Source organism: Schistocerca gregaria, chromosome 7 (genome assembly GCF_023897955.1).
Source record: "Schistocerca gregaria isolate iqSchGreg1 chromosome 7, iqSchGreg1.2, whole genome shotgun sequence".
In the NCBI taxonomy this organism is placed as follows: Eukaryota; Metazoa; Arthropoda; class Insecta; order Orthoptera; family Acrididae; genus Schistocerca; species Schistocerca gregaria.
The window spans coordinates 195,083,834-195,111,686 of NC_064926.1; the positions used below are offsets into that span (position 1 = coordinate 195,083,834).

At 38.2% G+C, this 27,853-nt stretch overlaps 1 protein-coding gene across 1 annotated transcript in view; it reads right to left on the reverse strand.

Moving 5' to 3' along the window:
- LOC126281271 (von Willebrand factor A domain-containing protein 8) overlaps positions 1-27,853 on the reverse strand; it is a 261,118-nt gene that overhangs the window by 82,394 nt on the left and 150,871 nt on the right. Inside the window, exons 19-23 of the mRNA XM_049980095.1 lie at positions 23,484-23,635; positions 15,061-15,296; positions 8,060-8,262; positions 2,150-2,317; positions 1,244-1,383 (exon numbers count right to left, since the gene is read on the reverse strand). Coding sequence (XP_049836052.1) covers positions 1,244-1,383; positions 2,150-2,317; positions 8,060-8,262; positions 15,061-15,296; positions 23,484-23,635 — 899 coding nt within the window. The remainder of the gene's footprint in view (positions 1-1,243; positions 1,384-2,149; positions 2,318-8,059; positions 8,263-15,060; positions 15,297-23,483; positions 23,636-27,853) is intronic.

Consider the following 27,853-nt stretch of genomic DNA (forward strand, 5'->3'; position numbering starts at 1 on the left):
AGCTCAGACATAATCCACTCACAACTATACAGAATACTGTTCTCCTACTGACTGACACTTGCAAAGCACTGAGGACATTTTAGAGGTCCTGTTCATGGTCAAACAAAACAGAACACCCTGCAGGCTTGGGAAGCAAGTGCATTTACATACAAGTATGCATTTCTTGCAGGGTTCCCATATTTTTGAGCGACCCCTGCAACTCTAAAAGTACGCATTTCAGACGTCATGTTTATTGGACATTTTTTTCTTGTTTTGATCCATATTATCACCTCTCTAAATATGGAAAAGAGTTTTGAAAACATCTTGCATATCTAGGGTATAAATAGCAATATTATGGAAAGGTAGTTGCTACCCACCATATAGCAGAGAAGCTGAGTCGCACATAGGCATAGCTTGTGGCCCCCACAGCCTCTGGCAGCTGAAGCTCAATTTCCGACAGTCTTTTTGTTGTGCCTACCTGTGACTCATCATCTCTGCTATATGGTAAGTAGCAACTATCCTTTTTATAATAGGGTATAAATAGAATATCTGGTCACTAAATGCTTAAATAAGTATGGAATGTCTTCTTTAAATCATATCAAACCTATCAGCATGACATTTTTTTTTTTTTCAGTTTTCATTTAGCATATTTTCAGTTCATGCATTAAAAAAAGGAACAGAAAGTCACAGTCATGGTCACACTCACAAACACATAAACTTGGAGTTTCATAAAAATTCATCAGATTTCATATGATTATAATATCTTGTGCTTTAATGTCTCAGCCAGCAAAGTATATCCTCCTAAGAATTTAAATACGTAAAGCAACACAAATTACAGTGAAATAAGGAAAGGCAACCAATTAATTATGAGAGACTTGGTGTGTGGCACACAGGAGCACATAATGCAAAACAGCTGACACTAACTTTTGAGCTCTTGTTCTTTTCTAGTAGCAGTACCACAGTCACACACGCACACAACCATGCAGACACCTTATAGTACGTGCTAGCAATCTCACTGCTACTGCAAGCATGTTCATTACTCCTACTAGAAAAAGAGCAAGAGCTTGAAAGCTAGTTGTAAGTGTTTATATGAGCTTGAAAGCTAGTGTTAACTGTTTTCTATTATGTGTGTCTGTGAGCCATGCAGCAATCCTCTATAGGCAACTGGTTGCCTTTCCCGGATTTTACATTTGCTTTTCCCAGATTTTACATATTTTTCCATCCAGGAAGTTTTATTACTGTTATAAATTACAGTGATGGATACCTGTCTTCACATTCTATAAGCCAATGGTTAGGTGAAGGTATATGTATAGAAATGACATTCATAGGAAATGTGATGTTGTATCTCATGAACGTCTGAAAATTCACAACCTCTGCTCTTTCTCCTCCTTCCTCATAGAACACCTGAAAGAAAGATTTACATTTCAATGTCAGGAGATACAGAAAGCAGCATATGCTTAAAACAGTCACAAAGAAGGTTTGGAGATTTAGCTCTCAGTTTAAGACCAATGATCAATGTTATGATAAATGATTTATAAATAAAGTGATTAAACATTGGCTTCCCATTGGGAAAAAAGTAAGCATTTTTTCACTTTAATGGATAAGGGAACAGAACCCACTCTAGCTTAGAAAAGCTCTACTTCAATTACTGCCTGGCCATGTGTAGGACAAGATAAACAAGAAAATAAGTTTTTTTGCTGATTCCTGTCATTAATGTAGCATCTGGATTCTCATGGTTGAGATTTTGAGGTCTTTCCTGTACTGTTGTTTTCAAAGAATAAATCTGTGTTATTCATCTATTCCTGTATTTATGTACAAATGTCTTAAGATAGAAGAGTGATGAAGGTTCTGTTAGTTTGGAATAATTATTAGCTACTGAAATTCAAAGTATTCATGACAGAAATGTCCTGTTTTAACTTAATTACAATAAGAATCATTAAAGTCTTCAGATTTTATCATCTGTACTATAGCTTGTGGAAAATTTTAAGCAGAATTTTTCAGGTCTTTTACTAATTTCAGGGTAAAAGTTTATGAAAGTGCTGTAATTCCTATGGCATGTAATACACAGTTTACAATATGATAATATAAAAATTCATTCTACAGAAAACTTGGTCAGGAGAATCTTCACACATTTACTAAAGCAAGAATTAGCACACCACTACGAACTTACAGCAGTGTGTATGTCATGAAGCAGAGCTGGGAGCATCTTCCAACTGCCCACACTCGAAGATGCAAGACCAAAGAAGCCTCCAGCACTACCTCGATCACCTGGGCTGCCGGAAAGTGGCACTTTGTGGATCTCACCCGCAGACCAGTCTACCAGCACTAAGCCATTTGACTGAAAACAATACATTATTCTCACTATGGAATCAATTAAACTTTCTCACTATTAACATTTAACTATCACTATTATTTAATGCTGTTCTGACTATTTCAAATACATGTGACTTTAGTTAATGTACAATCAATATGGCCATGTACATTAATACATTAGGTGCCATGTCACTCACTGGTGACAGACACTAAACTTCCCACTCAGGCTGCAGCATTTGTCAGTGACTGACAGTTTAAAATATGAAACAATATTAAAAAATTACATTATCTGAATGACATTTCAAGTAATTACTCAAAATTTATGTAACATTTCTTTAATGTTTATTTCTTAAATGATAGTATTATTAATGTGACTAAAAAACTGTTGTCCTTTGCTAGGGTGACCAGATGCAATTGTTTAAAAAGGAGGACAAACAGCTTCAAAAAGGAGGACAAACGAAGAAAAAAAAGAGGACACATAAAATGGGTCAACTGCAGATGAGGATACCAACTGTCAGCTTAGGACAAGTCATGTGACTGCCGGGAAGTACCGGTAAAACTAGTAGTTGATTGTCACTGATAGTTAGGTGGTGCTTAACTGAGCAATATAAAAAAATTAAAAATATTGATTGTGGTGACAGTGTGGCGTAAATTGTTTTGTTATGTCAACAGCACAGAATTGTTTACAAAGCGAAAAACGTAAGACCATTCACCTCCCTTTATTCGACGCACCACTACCAACAAGCAGCAGCTGATGACATGTAAACTGCACTTTAACCTTCCGAATACAAATAAATTTAATGACTACGAAACAATGAAATAAAACCATGACAGTTATTCTGTCGAGTTATTTCTTACCTTTACTGGCCACTGAGATGTACGTTTCAGCTACACATTCCACTTCAAATTCATTTCTCTCTTTCTTAAAGCTGGATATTTGCAGGAAAGAACATCAGAAAATGTATACTTTCGTTTAGGCATAGCCAAACTCACTCGGTTAAAAATTACACTCACATATCACACGTGCACTACAGGAAGCCAAGCCAATACAAAGGGAAGATACAAAACGAAAATTTTAAATAATCGATATTTGCATTCGCTTATAGGTAGATCAACGATAACATAGACGATCCTGGTGCCACTTACTAACACCGCCTTCGTACGTGTTTGTCACGAAGGTCGTGCCAATAGCTAAAGTAGTTAAGAAAAGAGCAATAGAATGGGATGAATTGTAAATTTAACTGTATTACGCTCAACTATGCGAAAAAGCTGGACACTGTTAAAATCTGCCCGGACCCAGGACAAAGACCTAAAAAGGAGAACATGTCGAGATTAATCTGGACGTCTGGTCACCCTATCCTTTGTGGGTATCACAAAATCTGGCAACCTCCACAGTCAATTTCTGGCCATTTCTCTATCAAATCATTTCGTGTTTTTTTTTTTTTTTTTTTCATAGCGTAGTTTACAATATGTTCACACTGTAGAGACTTTCAATCATAGAAGTGTGCTTAGCAATGCTATATCATGACTCCAGCACACCTCTAAGCAACACACACGGCATAACCTTCCAGTAAGGTCAGGGAAGATCACAGTGAAGCCAGGAATGTCCCATGCTTAGATTAATTGTACACTGTAAAAATACAGTCTAGTCACATTGATGTGACCACCATCTATGTTCAGCATCAACAAGCAATAAACCTTCATGGGTGGAGGGGCAGCAGTAATAGCACTGGAGGGTATATACAGTGTGTCGGGGGGATGTGAAAAACAGTGCAGTCATTGTCATAATGCGGAAATGGGGTGATTTATCTGATGTCTAAAAGGGCTTCATCATTGGCTTTCAGGCCAATGGTGGAACTCTTTCCAAAACAATTAAGTTTGTAAACTGTTTGCATCATTCTGTGGTTAAAATACCATATTTACTCGAATCTAAGCCGCACTGGAATCTAACCCGCACCTGAAAAATGAGACTCAAAATCAAGGAAAAAAAATTTTCCCGAATCTAAGCCGCACCTGAAATTTGAGACTTGAAATTCAAGGGGAGAGGAAAGTTTTAGGCCGCACCTCCTAATCGAAACAAAGTTGGTCCATTGTAATATGAGACACAATTTAGGTCGAATGAATGATGATACAGCTACAGTAGTTTGGTTTGAGTCATAAGCTTAGCAGCTAAGCTTTACCAACCAGGTAGCCATTGCTATGCATCAGGCGCTCCGTCTGTATTTTGATCTGATAAGTGCCGTTCTCTTTGTTTTAAGTGTTTATGTCACTCTAAGCTGAAAATGCATTACTGTACTGTGTCATGCATTGTCTGTCGCATTCTGATAATTTGTGTTTACGACCTGTCGCCGCTCGTGGCATGACTTGCTTTTGTGTACGCTGCCGCCGCCTACAATTAAAAAACAAAAGAAAGGAATCATCTCATTAGCGAAACAATGGCAAGAGACTGCTATTTGTTGTTACTTACACTGCTGCTTTCTTCGCTAATGATCAACAAGAACCAAATAATAGACTGCGTATGATAGAAGATGTTCTGAACGAGAGTTTAGCTAAAATTTTTCTCCCGTTTGAAAATCTTTGCAGACGCCTCTTTAGCACATTACATTCTGCACAGAAATTAGAGTCATCTTAGATTTAAAAATCTAGTCAATTGCCGTGCTCCATTTCTGACTGTACCACTATTAGGCATAAGAATAATATGAATATAAACATGACATGTATGTATATTCTTCCGCGTCTGCTGTTGTCTCATTCAAGTTTCGTAGTTTATTAGGCAGACAGGATTTAAATGAGATAGCAGCAACCATGAAAAAATACATGGCAAAATGTTTATATTCGTATTATTCTTATGTTGAAGAGTATACTGCATGTGATTCACAATACATAAAAGTTCCTATTAGTAACCATCTTTTCTCACAGGTAGGAAAATATTCAGACCGTAGAGTTGGCCATATTGACAAACATCCCAAACAGTCTTGCCAGTCAGATTTTCGTAGTACATTGAAATGCTGCTACATTCGAAGATGAACAATACGGAATTTGTATTTACTTCATTGGATAATGTATGAAAATGCAGTGGTCAAAACTTGGGGCGGAGAAGCAGAGGTTTTGGTGCCAGTATTTATCTTTGTGCCTGGAAAGCATGCCTGTGTAGCGCTACATATATTCGACGGCAGAACTTAGTTGTGGCGGCACCTACCAACATTTTTCAGAACTTCCGCTTACTTTGCACTCGATTCTAAGCCGCAGGCAATTTTTTGGGTTACAAAAACCAGAAAAAAAAGTGCGGCTTGGATTTGAATAAATACGGTATACCATGCATGGCAAACTGGTACTATCCAAAACTGGCACCAAGGCAACTGTGGTACACCATGGGTCATAGACAACAGGGGTGAACCCGCACGGTGGAAATGTGTATGGACAAATAGATGTGCAACTGTTGAGGAAAAGACCATTCCGATGAACCAAGGGGCTATCAACAGTGCCTTCTTAATGACTGTTTAGCGAATGTTGCTGCATATGGCGTATGCAGCAGGTGCCTGATTCCTGCAATCATGATGACTGCTGTTTATTGGTGATGAAGGCTGCAACTGGACATCAACTGAGAGGCAACAGGTGGCCTTTTCAGATGTTGGTGTGAAATGTCTGAAAACAAACCCCCTGCAACAATTGTCGAAAGGGTCCAAGCCGAAGGAGTGACTGTTACGGTCTGAAGAATGTTGTCGTGGCATTCCCTGGGTGATCTTTTGGAAGGTACAATGGATCAACACAAGTCTGCATCTGTTCTTAGAGACCATGTCAACCCCTACATGCAGTCTGTTCTTTTGAATCATGGCATCTACCAGGGGGACAATGCAATGTGTCACACAACTCACAGTGTACGTACGTGATTCGAAGAGCACCAGAATAATATTATCATGCTCCATTGGCCACCGAATTCCCTGGATTTAAACCCAACTGAGAATTTGTGGGGCCACCTCGATCATGGCATGGAGCCTCAACCGAGAAACCTAGCACAGAAATCCTGTCAGAACCCTCCGGAACCTCACCGATTCTCTTTCTGCACATCTTGCAGTCGTTCACGCTGCAAAAGTTTGTTATTCAGGCTTTTAATAGATGGTCACATTGATGAGATTGAACAGTGTAATATCATTTTAGGGATCTTTCTATATAATGTTCTTTGTCTTTCAAATTCACTGAATCTAGATACATCATTTTGAGAAACAATACAAGCAAATAAAATAAAATAGCAATAGACTCCACTTGACAGCAATGTAGGGTATTATGTAAAGTGTTTCAGTTCTGAGATATGTAGTTAGTTAGTTAGTTAGTTATATGTTCAACAAATAATTTGAACAATTCTTTTCTGATAATGATGTGGAATAAGTCAGTTTACATGATACGTATACATGATTAGTGTTAACATTAATGAACACATTATTTTTTAGTCCTCCTCTTGCCACTACAGGAGAAATGATTTTAGATGAGTTTTAAAACTTGATTTGCTATCTTTCCAACATTTATGACATTGAGTAAACAATCAAAAATTTTTACTGCTGCATATTGAACACCTTTCTGAGCCACTGACAGCTTTAATAATGGGTAATGAAAGTTGTTTTCGCTCTAGTGTTGTAGGTATGGGTAACACTATTCTTCTCAAATTGTGATGAATTATTTATGATGAATTTCATTAGCGAAAATATTTATTGTGATGATGCTTTTAAAATGCCCGATTCCTTGGAGAGGCTATAAGACAACATGACATTACTGCCCACTACCTAATGGCTCATATCCCTGTAATAGACCTAGATGTAAGACCTGTCCCATACATGCTCCCACCACCACTTATGCAAGTCCAGTCACAAGCATAATTTATCCCATCATAGGTAGGGCTACCCGTGGAACCGGTCACGTGATCTACAAGTTAAGCTACAACCACTGTGCTTTTTTCTACGTGGGCAATACAACCAACAAGCTGTCTGTCTGCATGAATGGGCGCCAACAAACTATGGCCAAGAAACAGTTGTGCCACTCAGTTGCTGAGCATGTTGCCCATCACAACATTGTTCATTTTAATTACTGCTTCACATCCTGAATTTCACATGTGGGAACTCTTGCTGGAATTTATCCTACTTTCCCGTAACCCTCCTGGCCTCAATCTTTGTTAGTCATTGTCTTTCACCTGCCTATCCCTTCCCAGTCCCACTCTACTCCCTTCTATTCCACAAGCACATCTTCTGAGTGCATGTGGCTTCCCTACTCCCCCCCCTCCCCCCCCCCCCCCCCCCCCTGTCAGCCTCCTCCTTACCCGCACCAACCAAACTGCTTCTCCCATCATGTGCTCTGCTCGCAGTTTGGCACTGGCAGCCAGAGACAGTGGTCACGTGAGTGTGAGCTGCATTTGTGTGAATGTGAAAGAGTGTGTGTGTGTGTGTGTGTGTGTGTGTGTGTGTGTGTCATCTATTACAGAAGAAGGCGTTCTGGCCAAAAGCTTATGTCTTTAGTAGTATTCTTGTTTTGCCTTTCTGCGACTCAACATCTACACTATACGGTGGGTAGCAATCTATCCTTTTCAAAATATTGTCAAATTAAACAAAAGCATAGATAGGATACAAATATTCTTTAGAGACGTGGATAATATAGGAACAGAATTTGTTGCTAATAAGAAATAAGTGTGTAATAGAATTAATAGCTTCATCAATACTTCAGTAATGCCATGTTTGAAGAAAGATATAAATTACAGAAGTTGAGATTGAGGATGACTCACTGACTGCTCATGCACAAGGACATAGTTGCCTGTGGTGCACACGGGAGCAAGCGTATACTGTGGTCTTGCACCCCTCACTGGTGTGATGGTACCTTGCAAGGGAACTTCACTGATTGTGCTGCCTGTTGGCTGCATTGTCATCAGTCTCAGTGGATTCGACAGCAGAGCATGAATATGGTCATGCATCATGTTGTCGCTGGAATCTGAAAAAGTCATGATTTACTTGTCACAAAAATGATGGACTATACTTAATTACTATCAAAAAGAGGCACCCATTCAAAAAAGGAAAACAATGGCCACAAACATGTATTAATAATTCACATTTATCACAAGTTAATAATAAGTACCTCTGCAACAGTTTCAAAGTGTGAGCTGTAACAACATTGTTAGCTAGATTTCTGGCATTCATGTCGAGTGATCTACCTAAGCTCTCCATTAGCTGATGTTCATACTGCCTTGATTATAAAACATCAGCTGTCAAAGTAAGAGATCAAATTTCAGAGCACAGTTACCAAGTGACTTTTCAGTAGTAAAGATAATGGAGTTCAAATCACAATTTTGGGTATTCCAATACCGTTTCTCCACTGTTTCTCTAAATTGTTGACGCAAATGTCACAAATGTTCTTTACAGAATGTCACAGATGATCTTCTTCCTAAACCTTGTTGAGCTCATGCTGCATTTAATTTCGTCAATGTTAGCAGGGCATTATATCTCTAATGCCCCGTGGGCATTATATCTCTAATGTCCCTTCTTCAGCTTACAATCTTTCATGGAATTTCATTACAGCAAAAACTCATGGATTCTACAAAGTGAGGCACCTCAAAAGGATACTTCTAATATATCTCAAATGATATATGCAAATAATTTTTAAAATATTAGCTGCAAAATTTTGATCCTGAATCTTGCTGTAGCTATGTAACTTTTTTCTGTGGTTTTGCAAAGGGTCTGCAAAATGCATTTCAATGATGACAACATGTGTGGAACTTGATAAAATTGTAACAAGGTAATAACACCACAATTTTTGTCTGCGACCATGAGAAGAGGTTTCACACACATCTGTCATACTGTTCCAAATGTAAGCAAACACATACTCAGGTATGGACATCGACATACTTACTCATTCTGGATATACACCAGCGTGTAAAACTTAAGGACAAAATAAGTTTTGTATGATATGTCACTGCCAAGCAACACAGCATGATGGAATTTGGACTACTCATAGAAAGAAGTGCTACAGTATAATATGTAACGTAACTGAAAGAAAGATGCAACTGGTGCATGCAGACGTTCTGCAGCGCACCTCCCAAATGCATCCCACATATGCACGATTTAAGGCCAGGGAATGGAAAGATCAGGCCAATCCCTCAATATCCTCTTGTTCCAAGAGTTCCTCCATCTGTGCTGTTTGATGTGATTGAGCACTGTCATCCTTAAAAAGGAACTCATGAGTGAATGCATCACTGAAAACATGCACATTACAAAGGAGTACAGTGTCACAACAATGTTGACTGATGAGTGTACCATGTTCGACGAATTGGAAGTCAGTACACGCATGTCACATTATGGTGGTGGTGTGTTGGGGCTTATGGGCGCTCAACATCGAGGTCATCAGCGCCCTAACACACATTAAAAGGAACGAACGTGGACAGACCTAAGAAAACTAAAGCACACACTCAAAGAAAGGACGAAAAGAAGGAAAATGCTACATAAGAAAGTAAAACCTAAGGAAAGGGGAAACATAGCAACAAGAATGTCACAGGAAATTGTTATTGGCTGGCCACTTACATAAAATATGGGCTAGGATGCCACACAGATAGCAAATTAAAATCCTCTCCCTAAAATCTTTGTAAAAACATTTGACATGGCACAGAACTTTAAAACTTTAGCCACATTCGTCCGAGTGTTGCCTAAAAGAGATGGCAGGTCCGCTGGCAAGTCAGCTGTGGCCCACTGGTCAGAAAATAAAACGCAATCCAATAAAACGTGGCGCACAGTGACCTGGACGCCGCAAGCACCACACATTGGAGGGTCCTCTTGCCGGAGCAGGTAGCCATGCGACATAGGGCTGTGGCCTATTCGAAGCCGAGTGAGGAGAACCTCGTCCCATCAATGGGGCTGAAAGGAAGTACACCACACACGCATTGTGGGCTTGACTATACGGAGCTCATTGTCAGTCACTTCTAGCCACTCATCCTCCCAGCGACGCATAACCCGTGAGCTCAACAGCGAGCTGAGTGCGTGCAAGGGGATAGCACACTGAGATACTTGTGGGGCGAGACACGCCTCCTTGGCTGCGAGATCTGCCCTTTCATTCCCAGCAATGCCAACATGCCCTGGAACCCAGCAGAAAGCTACATCCTTCCCCAGTCGCTGTAGTCGCAGGAGGGCATCCTGGATGGTCTGGACAGTTTTGTCTGCCAGATACAAATGTTGCAATAAGTGAAGGGCACTGAGTGAATCGGAACAGACAAGAAATTTAGGAGAGGAAGAATGTCTCATGTGCTCCAGTGCCCGCAAGATCGCAGACAATTCTGCATCAATGACAGCGAAAGTCTGAGGCAGGCGGACCTTGAAGACACAATCTGGAAAAACAACTGAGCAACCAACAGAATCCCCTGTCACATTATGGCTGCCCAAATCATAACACCTGTACCTGCCAAAACGATCATGTTACACAATGTTTCTGGATGCATTACATGTTCCCAACTCTCACCATATTTTGTTACATCCAGTTAAACACGATCATTTTGGTGGTCCATGTGTGATTGTGTGAGGAGGCATTACGATGCATGTGGGTACTGAGCTCCAAATCTTTGAACATGGTGCACTCATCAATCAACATTATTGTGACACTGTACTCCTTCCCCATGTGCGTCTTTTCATGGTTGCATTCAGCCCTGACTTCATTTTTTTGGTTGACAATGTGCAACCGCATTGAAAAGTGTAAGTGGAGGAACTCGTGGAACAAGAGGATATTCGGCCTGCCAGTTCCCATGACTTAAATCCCATCAGTCACATGTGGGATGCATTGGAGAGAGATACTACAGCACATCCACACAGACCAATGACAATACAGCAGTAGTCAACGGTGCTGGTGTAGGAATAGAATGCCTTACCTCTAAAACTCCTTAACGACACTGTGGCTAGCATAGGAGCATGTTGCAGCATGGACTGCCACCAGTGATCACACACCATATTAAGAATCATGTCCCACCTTTTGTAAAGTTCAAGGAACCATCAGGAATCACGGTGACTTCAGTATAATCATTGTCTTTTCCCATAGCATATTTATTTCTATTACCTCCCGTACTATACTGTAGCTGCGCTTTCTATACATGGTCGAAATTTCACTGAGCTATGTTACTTGGTGAAAGTTTCTTTTGTTCTTATGTTTTGCACTACAGTGTATTTTGTGTGGCCTGTCTTGGTACATCAAAATGACATATTGCATCCCAAATGTGTGACAGCTTTGACAGGGTGGGGTAATATAATTATACAAAATTATATTTTTTAGAAAAAGATTTCTTCCTCTGGAAGTAACAAAGGATGAAAGGAAAATGCAATAATATTTGGTGATAAGTGCATTCATAAAAGAACCAACAAAAGAGTACAGGAGATACTGAAAACAAAAGTGTGGTAAGAACTAACAGAAGCTTCCTTCTGTTGAATGTAGCAAGTGAATAACCTATTCTTCCCTATGGCAGCTTTCATGTCAATTGCTGTCCTTTACTTTCTTCATATTCTGGACAAGTGGCCTTACTACTTTCTGAGAACAAAAATATAAAGCAACAAAAATTTAGGGAGACTAAGTTAAAATAATTATTAGAAGGTAGTTAGATCGTAACTCAAAACTGATACACAAGAATTGAGGACTGTGTATATGCTTCACAATTTTACTAGCATCCCACAGTCATTACGATTCAAACATAGCAAATTCAGTTAAACAACACTAAAGCTTGATTTGAGAAGTGTATAAGCTACATTGTATATGCCTTTATGTCTGCTCTCTGGAACTGACATGAATAGGTAACCTTGCTGTTATGGAAAAATCTCTATGGAAAACAGTCTAATTTTGGATATGCAGGTGATATAATACTAATAGCAGAAAGTGAAGAAGAGTTAAAGATCTTCTTACTGAAACTGAAAGGAGAAAGTGAAAAGGCTGCTCTAACAATAAATGTCAAGAAAATGATAATGATGGCAACTACACCTACCACTTCATAGCACATACGAGGAGAAAGAATTGAGATACTTTCTACATTCAGTTATCTTGGCTCTAAGATTTCTGTTGATGGTGACTGCAACCATAAAATCAAGAGAGACTTGTTACCTTGCAGAAAGGCAATGTCTAACCTTGACAATGTTTTAAGGAGTAGAGACATAACTTTAAAAACAAAGAGCCATATAGTAAGGGCTACTGTGTTTCCAGTAGTGATGTATAGATGTGAGACGTGGCCCAAAAGAAAGGCTGAAGAGCATAAAATAGACACCTTTGAGTTTTGGTGTTGGAGGAAACGTCTTAGCATTCTACAGATTGTAAAGCGAATGAATAGGTCATTATTACACCGTATTGCTGCTTGGAAAGCCTGAAACTGAAACAAACACTGACATACTTCAGACAGATTATGAGGAAACATGATTTGATCGAAGAGACATTAATGTTGGGGAATATCGAAGACACATGAAGAAGAGGGCAACAAAGGATGAGAGATGAACCAATGGCAGCACAGAAGTAACAGATTCTGAACTGGAAAGTCAGTGAGAGAAAGTGCAGGACAGAAGAAACTAGTGTGTCTTAGTTCATGGGATCACAGAGAGTCAGAACTGACTAAATGGGTAGATAGATAGATAGAGATAGAGAGAGAGAGAGAGAGAGAGAGAGAGAGAGAGAGAGAGAGAGAGAGAGAGAGAGTCAAGGAAGTGTGATGTGCATCCACTTTCAAGGAATGAGACACACGACAGTTCTGCTAATTTCACAGAATCAAGGATTGTTGTGAGGCAAAATTGTTTTCCCTGTCTGAATTGAACAATTTGATCAGAGACTAGTCATTCCAAAAACATAACAGTTTTTATCCTCTAGATTGTAGTAAAAGTGCTAGTTGGCCATTGGAACTTATCTGTCTTGATTCAGAAATAGAGAAAAAGTTTGTTTCTCATTTTTCTCAAGATGACATCGTATACTGCTCCAGTTTTCCTGGTTTGATGCTAATGTTGGGAATTCAACGCAAGGCACAAGATTGGATATTCTTTATCAATTATTCACAAAAAAGTCTCAAAGCTGTCCGGTACAATGGGAACAAATATGCTTCCACACCTCTTGGATCTTCAGTAAATTTGAAAGAGACGTAGGATCCTTTAAGATTTATTCTGGACAAGCTTAATTACAAAGCGGCTGTAACAAGAAGTCCAGCATCCTACATGAATGGGACAGTCATACAAAAGACAAGCAGTGGACTTACAAAATCTATTCAAGTATAACATTAAAAGGGAAAACATATTATCTGATTCTTTTGTGTACGAGTGAAATCTCCTGCCTCCACTTCAGATAACATTTACTATTATGAAATAATTTATTAAAGCTTTACCTGAAGACAGTGACAATTTTAAGTACGTGTCTAATAAGTTTCCACATCAATAAGAAGCAATGCTGAAAGTAAGAGTGTTCATCAGACCTGACATTTGGAAACTAATGAAAAATGATTCAAATGGCTCTGAGCACTATGAGACTTAACATCTGAGATCATCAGTCCCCTAGAACTTAGAACTACTTAAACCTAACTAATCTAAGAACGTCACACACATTCATGCCCAAGGCAGGATTCGAACCTGCGACCGTAGCGGTTGCGAAGTTCCAGACTGAAGCGTCTAGAACCACTCGGCCACACCGGCCGGCAGAAACTAATGAAAGATAAAACATTTGAAAACAAAAAGAAAGGTATAAAAAGATGAGCTTGGATACACTGTAAATAAGCTGAAAATATTTTTTTGGGAAATAAGCACTTCCTGGGTTCCAATGACACATATTTTCAACAAAATCTGTGCTACAAGTAAGGAACAGGGAGAAAGATTCCATCAAGACGTTAAAGAAATGGAATGAAGGTACCAGGGCCAATGGGATGCCATTGTGACAGCTGACTATTGCTGGTTGTGATAGAAGGGAAACACTACTATTTAACTTAACATAGAAAGAAAAACATGAGAATCACCAAAATTGATACAAAATTGCAAAGTACAAATTTGTAGACCAGTGTAAGGAGAAATTTTAATACAAATGTAGGGCAAACATCAAAGGAAATATACTTCAGTGGAAAAGTTTGGTTAAGACAGCAGAAATCACACCACACAACCAGCCTGACTTGACAGACATCATAAAATAGGAAACTGCAGAGAAGAACACATTTGTCTTTAACATAAGACTTCAGAATGTATGTATGTGGAAGGAAACAAACAGAAAATACTTAAAAAAGCAAAATAAGACAGTCTCAGTTGCAGACTGCATTATTTCACGAAATTCGTAACCGGTTGCTGTGCCAGGCGTCCAGCATGGAATGGAACCATTTTTTAAACAGAAAATAGATTTGTCAAGTACCAAATAGGACTAACAATATATTTGGGTATATTTTATCACACAATATGCAAACTGTATAGGGTGTGGCAATCTTAAAGCATTCAGGAACAAAATGGAGAGTAAAGTCAGACACAGAATTAGAAAGGAACAGGGCAAAAAGTCAAAGAAACAGATTCACAAGGTAAGAAATGTAGCTTAAGAATATAGTATATTTAAAAACACTAAGGTACACCACGTGAAATAAAGCAGCAAAGTCAACTGCTTAGGAAATGAAGAAGATACAGAAATATTTTTAATTTTAGAAACATTGTAGCAGAGACAGATGAAGAGGAACAGAAAAGGGAAAAATTACAAATTACTTTGATTTGTTTTTATCAAAATGCCTTTTTACCCTGCCTGCTAGAGCTGAAGACATAGTGCTGGTGTACTCACCTTTGGTAACTGTGAGCCCTGCTACAATGCTAGTTTCCTCCAAAGGTAAAGCCCAGTATGACTGCAACTCTGTGAAAACTGCACCACGTGCCTGCACAACATCCAAGGGATATGTGCGAGTGGCCACTCGGCTCGGACGTCCAGTCTTCACAAAATGCTCCTCAACAGATACTTGTCGACCAGCAGAAGACAATAACCTCCACTCCCCAGTAAGTTGAGGTGCTGACATTGGGAATCTGCAACAATTCCCCATTGCTTCACATAACTAAGAAGCAAAGTAGTCTCACTACAACATGTAATTAACTAAAAACTGATGACATCTTCTATATAATTTTGAATTAACTCTCAATTTGAAAACCAAGACCTGTACCGATTACACTTATACATTTGTACTCTTTAAGTCACTGTGTAGCCCATCATATCACTTGCTACTATACAGGCTCCACTGGATGTTCTTTCTATTATGTTCACAATAGATGATACTTCCACAAGATGATAAAAAAAAGTTAATTACATTCATATGAACAACAATATTTAAGGCACTGACTCCATTTCTTCTATTTACCTGAAAATTATGTGCACAATTTACTTTCCTACACAACTTATGTGTTATTTATGAAATCAAATATTCACTGTTAAATTACAAGCCTCATACAACCACAGAATGCGACATAGGTGTCTTGTCCATTGTAAGACTATAGCCAAGCTAAAAAAATTAATCGGAAGTCATAAATTCATTACATTAAATTTGCAGATAGTTTGCATTAAGGTTTGGCAGACATGACTCACTGCACTTTTGCCATGAAAGGGCATAGATTTACCTTTTTGCATTCAAATATTCTTGTACTGTGTTTCAAACTTTTTCCTTGGAGCAGGACAGATTGCTACTCACTGTATAAAGGTAATGTTGAATCACAGAGGCACAACAAAATGACTGTAATACATTTAAGCTTCTGGCGCTTAAGCAGCCAGAGACAGAGGTTATGTATATATGAGTTGTGCTTGTGAAATGTGTGTGTGCTTTCTACTTTAGAAGGAGGCCTTGTTGCCAAAAGCTTAAATCTATAGAAGTCTTTTTGTTGTACAGATCTAAAACGCAACATCATCTCTATTTTCTGAGTAGCAAAGTACCCTTTTCAGAGCATTGTTGTTATTCCATCTTGGATTTTCCATTGTATAATTTTTCAATGTAGTAGCAAATTTGCTTTAACCAAATTTTGCAAGATCTGGAGGAAATAACAGATGGTCCTACACATCCTACCTGGATTTCTATCAACGCATCTTATTAACGCATGCATCATGAAATCTAAGGTTTTCATTCAGAAGCACACTGCTACAATAAAAGACATGCGCAGGAAAACAGGCTAACCCTCAAATGTAAAAACTTAGAGATAAGTGCTGCCATCTGTTGCTGGTATAGGAATTATCAAAACTGACATTGGTGTCACCCCTAAATACCACATTACGATGTAATATAATGCAGAGAATTTCTTCATTTCATTAGATACGATTACTGTAATGTCAAAAATGGGCTAACCTTCCGCTACAACATGGCTTCCCTCCAAAGGAAAGAAGCTGACCAGCTGAGTAACAGGATACCCAATACGGTGCTGTATGATAAACAAACACCAAATAATTAACTGTAGTTTGAAAAGGTTTGGGGGCTAAGATAGATTATATTGGCATTAATAAAAGTGTAAACACAAAATATAATCCTTGTGTAATATATAATATTAATCACTTTATGAACCTATTTTAGCATGTTTGAAGTGTTCAGTTGGCACATTCAGTACTGAATACAAAAAACGAACATGGTGAATGTAGAAATGGGAAACTTTGATGAAAGTGTGAAAAATCAATGGAAATTGTCAAAAGAGGAAGTGTAAACCACAGAACTGGTGCAAAGAAGTTGAGAACAAGAAGCACAACAGTGGTAAAGAGTACAGTAATTATAAAGATGTAGTGAAAAGGGTAAAATCACAAGATACAGATTGAGCCTACGCAAGAAAATGTTTTGAGATTGTACCTGCAGGTACACAGGAGAAGTTGTTTTGTTATTTCCAAAATCTAAGTAACAATGATTTTCAAAATTCTTATATATTTGGGTGTGTGAATATGAATCCTGTGAAGTGGAGGTAAACTGATGATCCAGAGAGGAGTGGGCGACAGACAGCCAATATCTATAAGGTTACTGTAGGTGAAGTAGACATTCAGATTTGTAAGAAAGCTTGTCTAGCAATCTTCGGTATAAGCAGTGGACACCTATTCCGTGTGAGTCAACAAAAGAAAACATCTGGGACTCCTGAATTTAGTTTCTGTGTTTCATTAGGCAACAAAACACCAGACACACACTCACATTGATAAATTTGTATGTAACTTGGCATTAAAAGCTAAATATTTCATTTAAAGTGGATAAGTGGGGGAGAGGTAACAGTTGCCCGCATAAATGCAACGAAGAGGACCACGAGTGTGCATGGACTCACGTATGAGTAAATAGTTTTCCTATGCAGTCAAGTCACTAATCCAGGTAAAAGAATCCCAACATCATGTATCTGTGTACAGATCTAAACATTAGCAAAAACGTACAGTCTTTATCAAGATAAGTGCAAAGACAGCAACAACAGTTTTTCAATATTGGCTTTGATATCACCTTAAGATGCGAATTTCATGTGAGAAAAATCAGAAAAAGAAAGAACTAGAATCAAAACAGAACTTTGCGGTTAAACAGTCTACCAATGCCAATGAAAATCTGAAAATGGACTCATAATATTCAAAAACTTATAATTCTGTTATGGTCCTTACTTTCATCAATATGTGCATTGTCTTGCAACATCAGAATATGGTAGTGGCCATTAGCTCAATCTAGTTGAGCCATACATGTTTTGTTACCTCTAATTTCCCCTTTTACAGTACTTTTTTACTACAGTTAAGTGTTATTGTACTTCTTTATTGATTATTATTTTTCATGTTACATTCCAATATAAAGGATATGAAAGATCAGACACAGTAACTGGTCCTACTGCATGGATTTCTGTTTAAAACATAAGAATACAATAGATCGATATTTTTCTTCCAGCCTCATTTATGCAACCCCATTTCTCTACATTTATAAATACTGTGAGTTAGCCCATTTTTCCCCGCATGTCTTCAATGAGTGTCTTTTTCCTATCACTGTGACTGTATAACTGTAATCACTGAATCAGTCAGTTTAAAGGATAATGCCAGTATCCCATTTTGTCTATGGGTTCCTTTCATCATATCCCATTTAGTGGAACATCAACCTCCTGGCAGATGGGAGTAATAAGTGTTTTCCAACATAGAGAATGGGGCTATATCTATTAAAGTGAATTTGTTTTTGTTTTACTTATGAAGAGACGAGCTCTTATATCATTCACAACCACCACTTTACTATCTTTCTCTAAAAAACGGCAAAAAATGAACTAATTGAAAACCTTACCTCTCATGCCAGTTACAAGAGTCCAAACACAATGTGATGTGTATGACATACCTATGCAACATTTGTTGCAGTGATAATATTGTCATTAAATACATGAAATGTTTTTGCAGTTGCGACTATGGACTGCCATCAGCTGTCTAATGGAATGACAACAATGAAAATTTGTACTGGGCCAGGACTGATCCTGGATTTCCTTCTTATCGCGAGCGGTCATGCTACCATTTGGCTACTCGTGCACAACTCATGGCCAGACACAAACTTCCATGCATTGTCAACCATATGGCAACATCCTGGACTTGTACAACCATTATGTATATTATGTATGTACGCATCTCCCAAGGAACTTTACATCGTAATTCGGAGTACCACAGGCACTGCATCGTTATCTGCTGACACTGGGTAAGCAACTTTCAAGTAAAACATCTCCCCTGTGTGAGAATATACATAATTCATGTACAAGTACAGGATGTTGACACATGGTTGACAACTTATAAAAGTTTAGGTCTAATCATGAGTTGTGCTCTGGTAGCTAAATGGTAAGGTGACTGCTTGCAATAAGGGGGAAATTCGGATTCAAGTCCCAGTCTAGCACAAATTTTCATTGTCATCATTCCATTATACAGCTGGTGGTAGTCCATATTCATAACTGTGGATACATTTCATGTATTCATGGTGACTGTAGTCATCTCAGAGCCTGTCCCTTCTGACATGCATGCATGTTCGAAGGAACTTTACATCATAATTCAGAATAACACTGGCACTACAATATTGCATAATTTAATCATTATTCCTACCACATGAAAATGTGACAAAAAACACTGTCAGTTATGCTGTTAGTTTATTGATCAATAAGATAGCATTCTGTAAGAAATTTGAAATAGTAGACACCATTCTGATATCTGGTCATATGTTTACAGTTTATCTATGCTTGTAATCGCCGCATAATTTTGGCCAAAATGATTTTTCAGTACCTCAACGGACTTTTTTTTAACTTACTAGAACAAGTCACCACCAGAGATTTAAAACAGTATACAACATAATGCGATGAACAGGAGCATGGGTGAGGTGCTGTGTAACTAGAAAATCATGTTAATGTGTGGAAATCTCAATGAGAAATTTAAGTTTATAGAAATTTAATTTTTAGCTTTTTTGAAACCTAGATATACAAGTCAATGCACAAAATTTTTGCTCACTGAGCAGCTACAATGCAACTGTTGAACGCTGCAGCTGCCATCAGTTAAAAACATGATGCCACACTCAAGAAGACTACTGACTGGTGCCGATATATATCTAGCAGAGCTAGGGAGCAAAGCGACACTGCTATAGGGACAGACCATAGCACCTGTAGTTCATATTAAATACTGTGGTTGTATTGCTCTGATTATAAGAAATTAGGTTTTAAAAACTTGAATTTCAGAACAGTAGTTTGTAAAAAATGATTTCTCATTATACTTTTTATCACAAGTTTTCAAAAACCACAAGGGGCTGAAGAGGTGTGTTCCAGCACCTAAAATTTTAGAAATTAAACATCTTGTAATGAGTACAATGCGGTCTTCTACAGGATGTGTCGTAAGTAATGGTCAATATTGAAGGATATGAACCCATGATTATTCGAAACAAAAAAAGTCAAGTACACATGGGCTCTAAAACACATATCTTAAGAGCTATGAGCAATTCTTGATCTTTGATACTGTGAAACAAATCTCTTCTACTGCAAGCTCTTTCTTTTCCATATTTTGCAAAGTGGTAGTATGGACCAAAACAAGAAAAAAAGTCCAGTAAACATGGACCCTATAATGCATACCTTAAAAGTTATGAACACTTGTTCATTAAAAGAGTTGTGTTCCAAAGTAGCAAAGATGAGCAAATGCTCATACCTCTAACAGTATGCATTTTACAGCACATGTATGCTGTCCATTTTTTTCTTCTTTTGGTCCATAGTACCACTTTCCAAAATATGGAAAGCAAAGAGCTTGCATTAGAAGAGATTTGTTTCACAGTATCAAAGATCAAGAATTTCTCATAGAATTTTAGAGCCCATGTTTACCTGACCTTTTTGTTTGAATGATCATTCCTGTCATATCCCTGAATATTGACCATCACTTCTGAAACTCGATTGTATATTTTCCAAGGGCAGCAGACTTCAGCATAAAGTACTTGCAGAAGCAAAACAGGAGGAAAGAAATGCCTACATGTGCTTTTGCATGTGGCTTGTTTATTTCTTCTGGAGACATTCTGGAAATGAAATACTGTTGTCAATTGATCATTTAGCTGGCATGTAATGACAGAGTAGTAGTAGTAGTAGTAGTAGTAGTATGGTATTCTGCCTTATGGCAGGTCTTGTCATGGGTTAAACCTCTTCCACTTTTGTCTGCCCATGACAGAAAACAGTTAAAACTATGGTCACCCCTAAACCTAAGGAACTTCACAGAGAAAATTAATATGCTACACAAAAATCACTTATTGTCTAGTGCTGTAACTGAAAAAACTAGCCATATTGCATGGAGGATGCATTATATTCAGCTGCAGAAATCCCCTCTGAATCACAAAGCTTTATAGCACTTGATATTTAGAGGTAGTCAGGAGTAAAATCAGTTGTTTGTTACAAATATCAATTAAGAACACTTTGTAGCTCGACACATCTCATTTGTTCTGGTTAGAGCAAATGTAATTTTTTTGGTTCATGGCAGAGTTTAAAAACATCTACAGTTCATGTATTGGCTTCAATAGATGAAAGAGATTTCCTTAAAATTTATCATACATACTATGTCATGTCTAGTTACTGAACGATAAGCTGCATTTAATCACATGTAAATAGTTCATAAAAACAAAACAAAAAAGTTACAATTTGTTTACAATCCAGTTCTGACACAAATGATACATTAGCTACCTTAGTATGACATTTAAAACACTTAATGTATCATTAATAGCTGTACTTGACAGACTGCAGAATGTAAATAAAGATGGCTTTATCAGTCATATTACAACATCTCAAAAACATTCTTTACACATATCCCAATTACTATTAACTGGCACTGTGGAAGACTGTAGAAAGTAAGTGACTGTCTGAAAATAAAAACTGTAGATCCAGTTGAACATCAAGTTCCAAATTTCATTTTCCATTTCAAATCTAAATTCAAAATTTTATTCTTTTATTATCTAATTTCTAAACAAGCCATTCAGATCAAAAATGGATATGGCTAGCCATCAATATATCCAAAATGTATATTCTGTGATATATTGTGCAATGATTCTAATTTTTTCTTCCTTGAATAGCATCCTTTGACATTCCAAGAAGACGTCAGTTCACTGTAACCATACATTTTCTAGCTATCAACATTTGTTTTATTTTGTTAAAGAAAATGATTCGCTTTACGTTTCTTATAAAAAGCATATTTTGAATCAATTCACTTTATTTTGCACAATGTCAATTTCTTTGTTATGATTTAGCTTACTAGGCAGATTAGAACTGTGTACTTGACAAATTCAAACTCATTTTTTCTGGGAATGCTTAACAAAATAAGCCACTGGAGAAGAGTATACAAATCCTCCTCATAACACATATTTGCATTTGCTTATCTCCAAGTATTAGTTTGCCAGGTTAGACATGATCAGAACACACACCACTATGACATAACGTTTCAATTCAGAGATGGTAATATAATGATGAGAAATGGAATGGAATATAACCAAGTTAAAGTTGTACTATGCTATAAATAAATTTCTTATGAATTTCTGAGCAGCACTGTGTACGCTTGTGGTTTTGCTCATCAATAAATTAACTTGTGATATAAGTCAAAAATATACTTACAAATATGAAAATCTGGATGTATGTTTTTGAGTTTTCAGTTAACTGACAATTCTAATTTGCATACAAATATTTCAAATACTAATCTAGGCATTTTCTAAAGGTATCCTGAACAGTCATTTTATTTGTGCACACTGCATGGACTCCAACTAACATGGTTCAAATCCAGACCAAAATCACTGCTTGGAGAATCTGAAGGTAATTACGTCAGCAGGCAAAATATTTCTTTTAACTCAGTTGGAAACACTATCAATCTTACTGAAAAATCTTGTAAATAACAAAACTTATTCTTTGGAGTGAGTATTTTGTGTTTTGTCATCCTTTAAATCAGTGTAGCACCACATACAAGAAACACGAATGGAACATACACTTAATTATATGTGGGTTGTTAGATCTTTGGGATCTGTAAGAAGATAATACCCAAAATTAAAATGATTAAGTAAAGATATAAAAGGCTTACATTTTACAGGAAGCATACAAATACAAACTAAAAGGCAGGCAAATGTTAACTTTGAAAACTAGCAAAAGGAAAAGAGACACTATCTGAAAACCAGAGGAGACGAACGGCAGAAAGACAGCTGAAATTTCATATATATGGCAAAGAACAAGAGGAATAAACGAGAACGATTGGCAGTGCCAGAATTACAGGGAAGAAGAAGCAAATACTGGACAAGATGTCAAAAAATATAGGATACTATGAGGTATCACAAATTTATATGAGAGAAATGTCCATGCCATTACCAGCGGCATCCACAAACAGGGCAAAAGTGGGTGTTATATCTATAAGAGACGTATTTTTGTAAAATCAGTTTCCCCACAATATTTGTAAGTAAGTTACTGGATTCTGAATGTAAGACTTTTCTATTATTGTTATTACATCAAATTGGTTTATGACTATGAGCTAAAAGAGAAAAAAAGTAAAAAATGATTTAAGGAAAAGTGAGTTTACGTAATTTTATTGACAGATTTCACATAATACTGAATACAAAGAGAAATATTACACAGAAAAACTGTTGCAACAAAAGCTAATATTTTATTAACACTTAGTAGGTGGTAGGAAATATGAGAATGGGCAACGGGTTTTCAAACTCTCTTGTGAAGTACAGACACTTTCTCTCAGTTTGTTTGATGCAGCCACCTTCTGAGTGAATTGCTTACTCTCTTGCTAGACGGATGTCTGATGGGCTGGCACCCATGGGAATTCCGTGCTTCTGTAGTATCTGTATAACAGTCTCCTGTGCCTCTGGACTGTAGCTGTCAAAGTCGAAGACGTTGCGAACTACACTTACCAAGCCCTCGTGTGGGAAAACCTGCACAGAAATAAAATTTCAGTTGAATACTAAATTACTTCCTTTGATGACCTTACCACATTTTAAATTCTGCAGCTAATATTTCACAACACATTCACATTTTAGTGGCAACTCAGCTAACAATGTACTGAATAACAAAAATATATGCAAATGATGCAGCTTTTTTTTTTTTTTTTGTAATTGAGCTGAGCTATCCTGTACACACTTAAATTATTAATTTGCAACTGTGATCACATAATGGACAAAATTAAAATAAATGAGATATACTTCATTATTTTACAGTAATACAGAATGCGCCCTCACTTTGAGGACATTTGCCCAAATAGTTGATTGAAAGATAATATGAGGGGAAAAAACAATTTTGCTACCAGTTCAGAAAAAAAGCAAAAGAGGGAAAAAAACTGAAAAGTGAACAACTATTATACATTGCTAATTACAATAAAAGTTTGGTTTCTACTTAATAAAATTACATTTTGCACCTGTTATTCATTCTGGCTACCAAACTACTGGGTGATATTGTCCCACTCCCTTCTCAAGATGGTTTTAACTTCTCGCGTGGTTTGAGGACACAGTGTTCATTGATAAACACATCTGCTAAGAGCACCCCAGGCACAATCTATAGTGTTTACAGCTAGGGAGTACACTGACCATTCCATATGTTCCAAATTTCACTTTCCAGTGTATTCCACACCTCAGCAGTCCTGTGTAGGTGGGCATTGTTTTCCATAAACAGAAAGTAGGACCTACTGCAACCTCTAAACAGACAAATGTGATAAACAATAATCTCCCTGCAATACCACTGTGCTTTAACAGTACCTCATGGAAGGATATGAGGCAGTCTTCAGCCATCGTGCATAATGCCTCCCCACACCATGGCATCTAGGCCATACTCATGATGTTCATGAACATTTTGTGGTGGGTAACATGTTACCCTTCCTCTCACACCAACTATTAGCCAGTACCAGTTGCCATAGTGAAGCAGGATTCTTCAGAGAAAATCGCTCTGGACACTGATGCCGACCCTGACTAACATGCTCCCTCCACCAATGAACTCTTTCTCGACGCTGGCGTGGTTGAAACGGGAACTATTTAATAGGCTTCCGAGCATGCAAACCAGCCTGATTTAATCACCGGAAAATTGTTCTGGCAGAGACAATTGGACCGGTAGCAACCACAAGGTCTGCAGCAATCTGCCTAGGAGTGAGATGTCTTTTTCCTTTCCGCAACTAGGGGTATACATCGACCATCTTGCAGTGTGGTGCTCTGTCTATGCCCACTGGCATGCTTTCACATAGCATTTCTACTTCTAATGACCTTTTTTAATCGTGAGATGACACTTTTGAACACATCCATTACTGTGGCCACCATAATGATACTGACTGGCTTCGAAATGCCCAACTGCTCACCCATACTCATAAGCACTCAAATGATGTCTTGCAGACATGTTGCTGTACTGCACAGAATGTTGCACTAATCAGTTCCACAACAACTTTTGTCACACAATACTGCATAAACTGTCCAATGCAAACTTAGTGTTCATGCACAGGCTTTGCTGCAGTTAATGCGTCCTCCCCTCTGCAGGTGTCAGTTGTTCCTTAGCAGTAGTCAAGCACTGTAACATCTCACCTGATAAGTTACTTTCATCATGGCACAAAGAAAATCAAATGTGATCTCCTAATGTTCTAAGTTAAACTACTATAGAAGAAGAGCTTAAATGTACCACCTAATCAGACTACCGTAAGCACATGGGCATCTACGAGGGCGGTTTGAATAGTTCTTGAAATGGAATAGAAAAAAAGTACTTACATCACTGAAACTTTTTTTTTTCCCAATGTAGTCTCCTTGGTCCAACGATGTTCCAGTGCCTTGATCTACATCTACATTTATACTCCGCAAGCCACCCACCGGTGTGTGGTGGAGGGCACTTTACGTACCACTGTCATTACCTCCCTTTTCTGTTCCAGTCGTGTATGGTTCGCGGGAAGAACGACTGTCTGAAAGCCTCCATGCGCGCTCAAATCTCTCTAATTTTACATTCGTGATCTCCTCGGGAGATATAAGTAGGGGGAAGCAATATATTCGTTACCTCATCCAGAAACGCACCCTCTCGAAACCTGGCGAGCAAGCTACACCGCGATGCATAGTGTCTCTCTTGCAGAGTCTGCCACTTGAGTTTGTTAAACATCTCCGTAACACTATCACGGTTACCAAATAACCCTGTGATGAAACGTGCCACTCTTCTTTGGATCTTCTCTATCTCCTCCATCAACCCGATCTGGTACGGATCCCACACTGATGAGCAATACTCAAGTATAGGTCGAACGAGTGTTTTGTAAGCCACCTCCTTTGTTGATGAACTACATTTTCTAAGGACTCTCCCAATGAATCGCAACCTGGCACCCGCTTTACCAACAATTTATTTTATATGATCATTCCACTTCAAATCGTTCCGCAAGCATACTCCCAGATATTTTACAGAAGTAACTGCTACCACTGTTTGTTCCGCTATCATATAATCATACAATAAAGGATCCTTCTTTCTATGTATTCGCAATACATTACATTTGTCTATGTTAATGGTCAGTTGCCACTCCCAGCACCAAGTGCCTGTCTGCTGCAGATCTTCCTGCATTTCACTACAATTTTCTAATGCTGCAACTTCTCTGTATACTACAGCATCATCCGCGAAAAGCCGCATGGAACTTCCGACACTATCTACTAGGTCATTTATATATATTGTGAAAAGCAATGGTCCCATAACACTCCCCTGTGGCACGCCAGAGGTTACTTTAACCTCTGTATACGTCTCTCCATTGATAACAACATGCTGTGTTCTGTTTGTTAAAAACTCTTCAATCCAGCCACACAGCTGGTCTGATGTTCCGTAGCCTCTTACTTTGTTTATCAGGCGACAGTGCGGAACTGTATCGAACGCCTTCCGGAAGTCAAGAAAAACAGCAACTACCTGGGAGCCTGTATCTAATATTTTCTGGGTCTCATGAACAAATAAAGTGAGTTGGGTCTCACACGATCGCTGTTTCTAGAATCCATGATGATTCCTACAGAGTAGATTCTGGGTTTCCAAAAACGACATGATACACGAGCAAAAAACATGTTCTAAAATCCTACAACAGATCGACGTCAGAGAGATAGGTCTATAGTTTTACGCATCTGCTTGGCGACCCTTCTTGAAGACTGGGACTACCTGTGCTCTTTTCCAATCATTTGGAACCTTCCGTTCCTCTAGAGACTTGGGGTACACGGCTGTTAGAAGGGGGGTAAATTCTTTCGCGTACTCTGTGTAGAATTGAATTGGTATTCCGTCAGGTCTAGTGGACTTTCCTTTGTTGAGTGATTCCAGTTGCTTTTCTATTCCTTGGACACTTATTTCGATGTCAGCCATTTTTTCGTTTGTGGGAGGATTTAGAGAAGGAACTGCAGTGTGGTCTTCCTCTGTGACAAACCTTTAGAAAAAGGTGTTTAGTATTTCAGCTTTACGCGTGCCATCCTCTGTTTCAATGCCATCATCATCCCGGAGTGTTGGATATGCTGTTTCAAGCCACTTACTGATTTAACGTGAGACCAGAACTTCCTAGGATTTACTGTCAAGTTGGTACATAGAATTTTACTTTTGAATTCACTGAACACTTCACATATAGCCCTCCTTACCCTAACTTTGACATTGTTTAGCTTCTGTTTGTCTGAGAGGTTTTGGCTGTGTTTAAACTTGCAGTAAAGCTCTCTTTGCTTTCGCAGTGGTTTCCTAACTTTGTTGTTGAACCACGGTGGGTTTTTCCCGTCCCTCACAGTTTTACTCGGCATGTACCTGTCTAAAACGCATTTTACGATTGCCTTGAACTTATTCCATAAACACTCAACATTGTCAGTGTCAAAACAGACATTTTCGTTTTGATCTGTTAGGTAGTCTGAAATATGCCTTCTATTACTCTTGCTAAACAGATAAACCTCCCTCCCTTTTTTTTTATATTCCTATTAACTTCCATATTCAGGGATGCTGCAATGGCCTTATGATCACTGATTCCCTGTTCTGCACTTACAGAATCGAAAAGTTCGGTCTGTTTGGTATCAGTAGGTCCAAGATGTTATCTCCACGAGTCGGTACTTGGTTTAATTGCTCGTCGTAATTTTCGGATAGTGCACTCAGTATAATGACACTCGAAGCTCTGTCCCTACCACCCGTCCTAAACATCTGAGTGT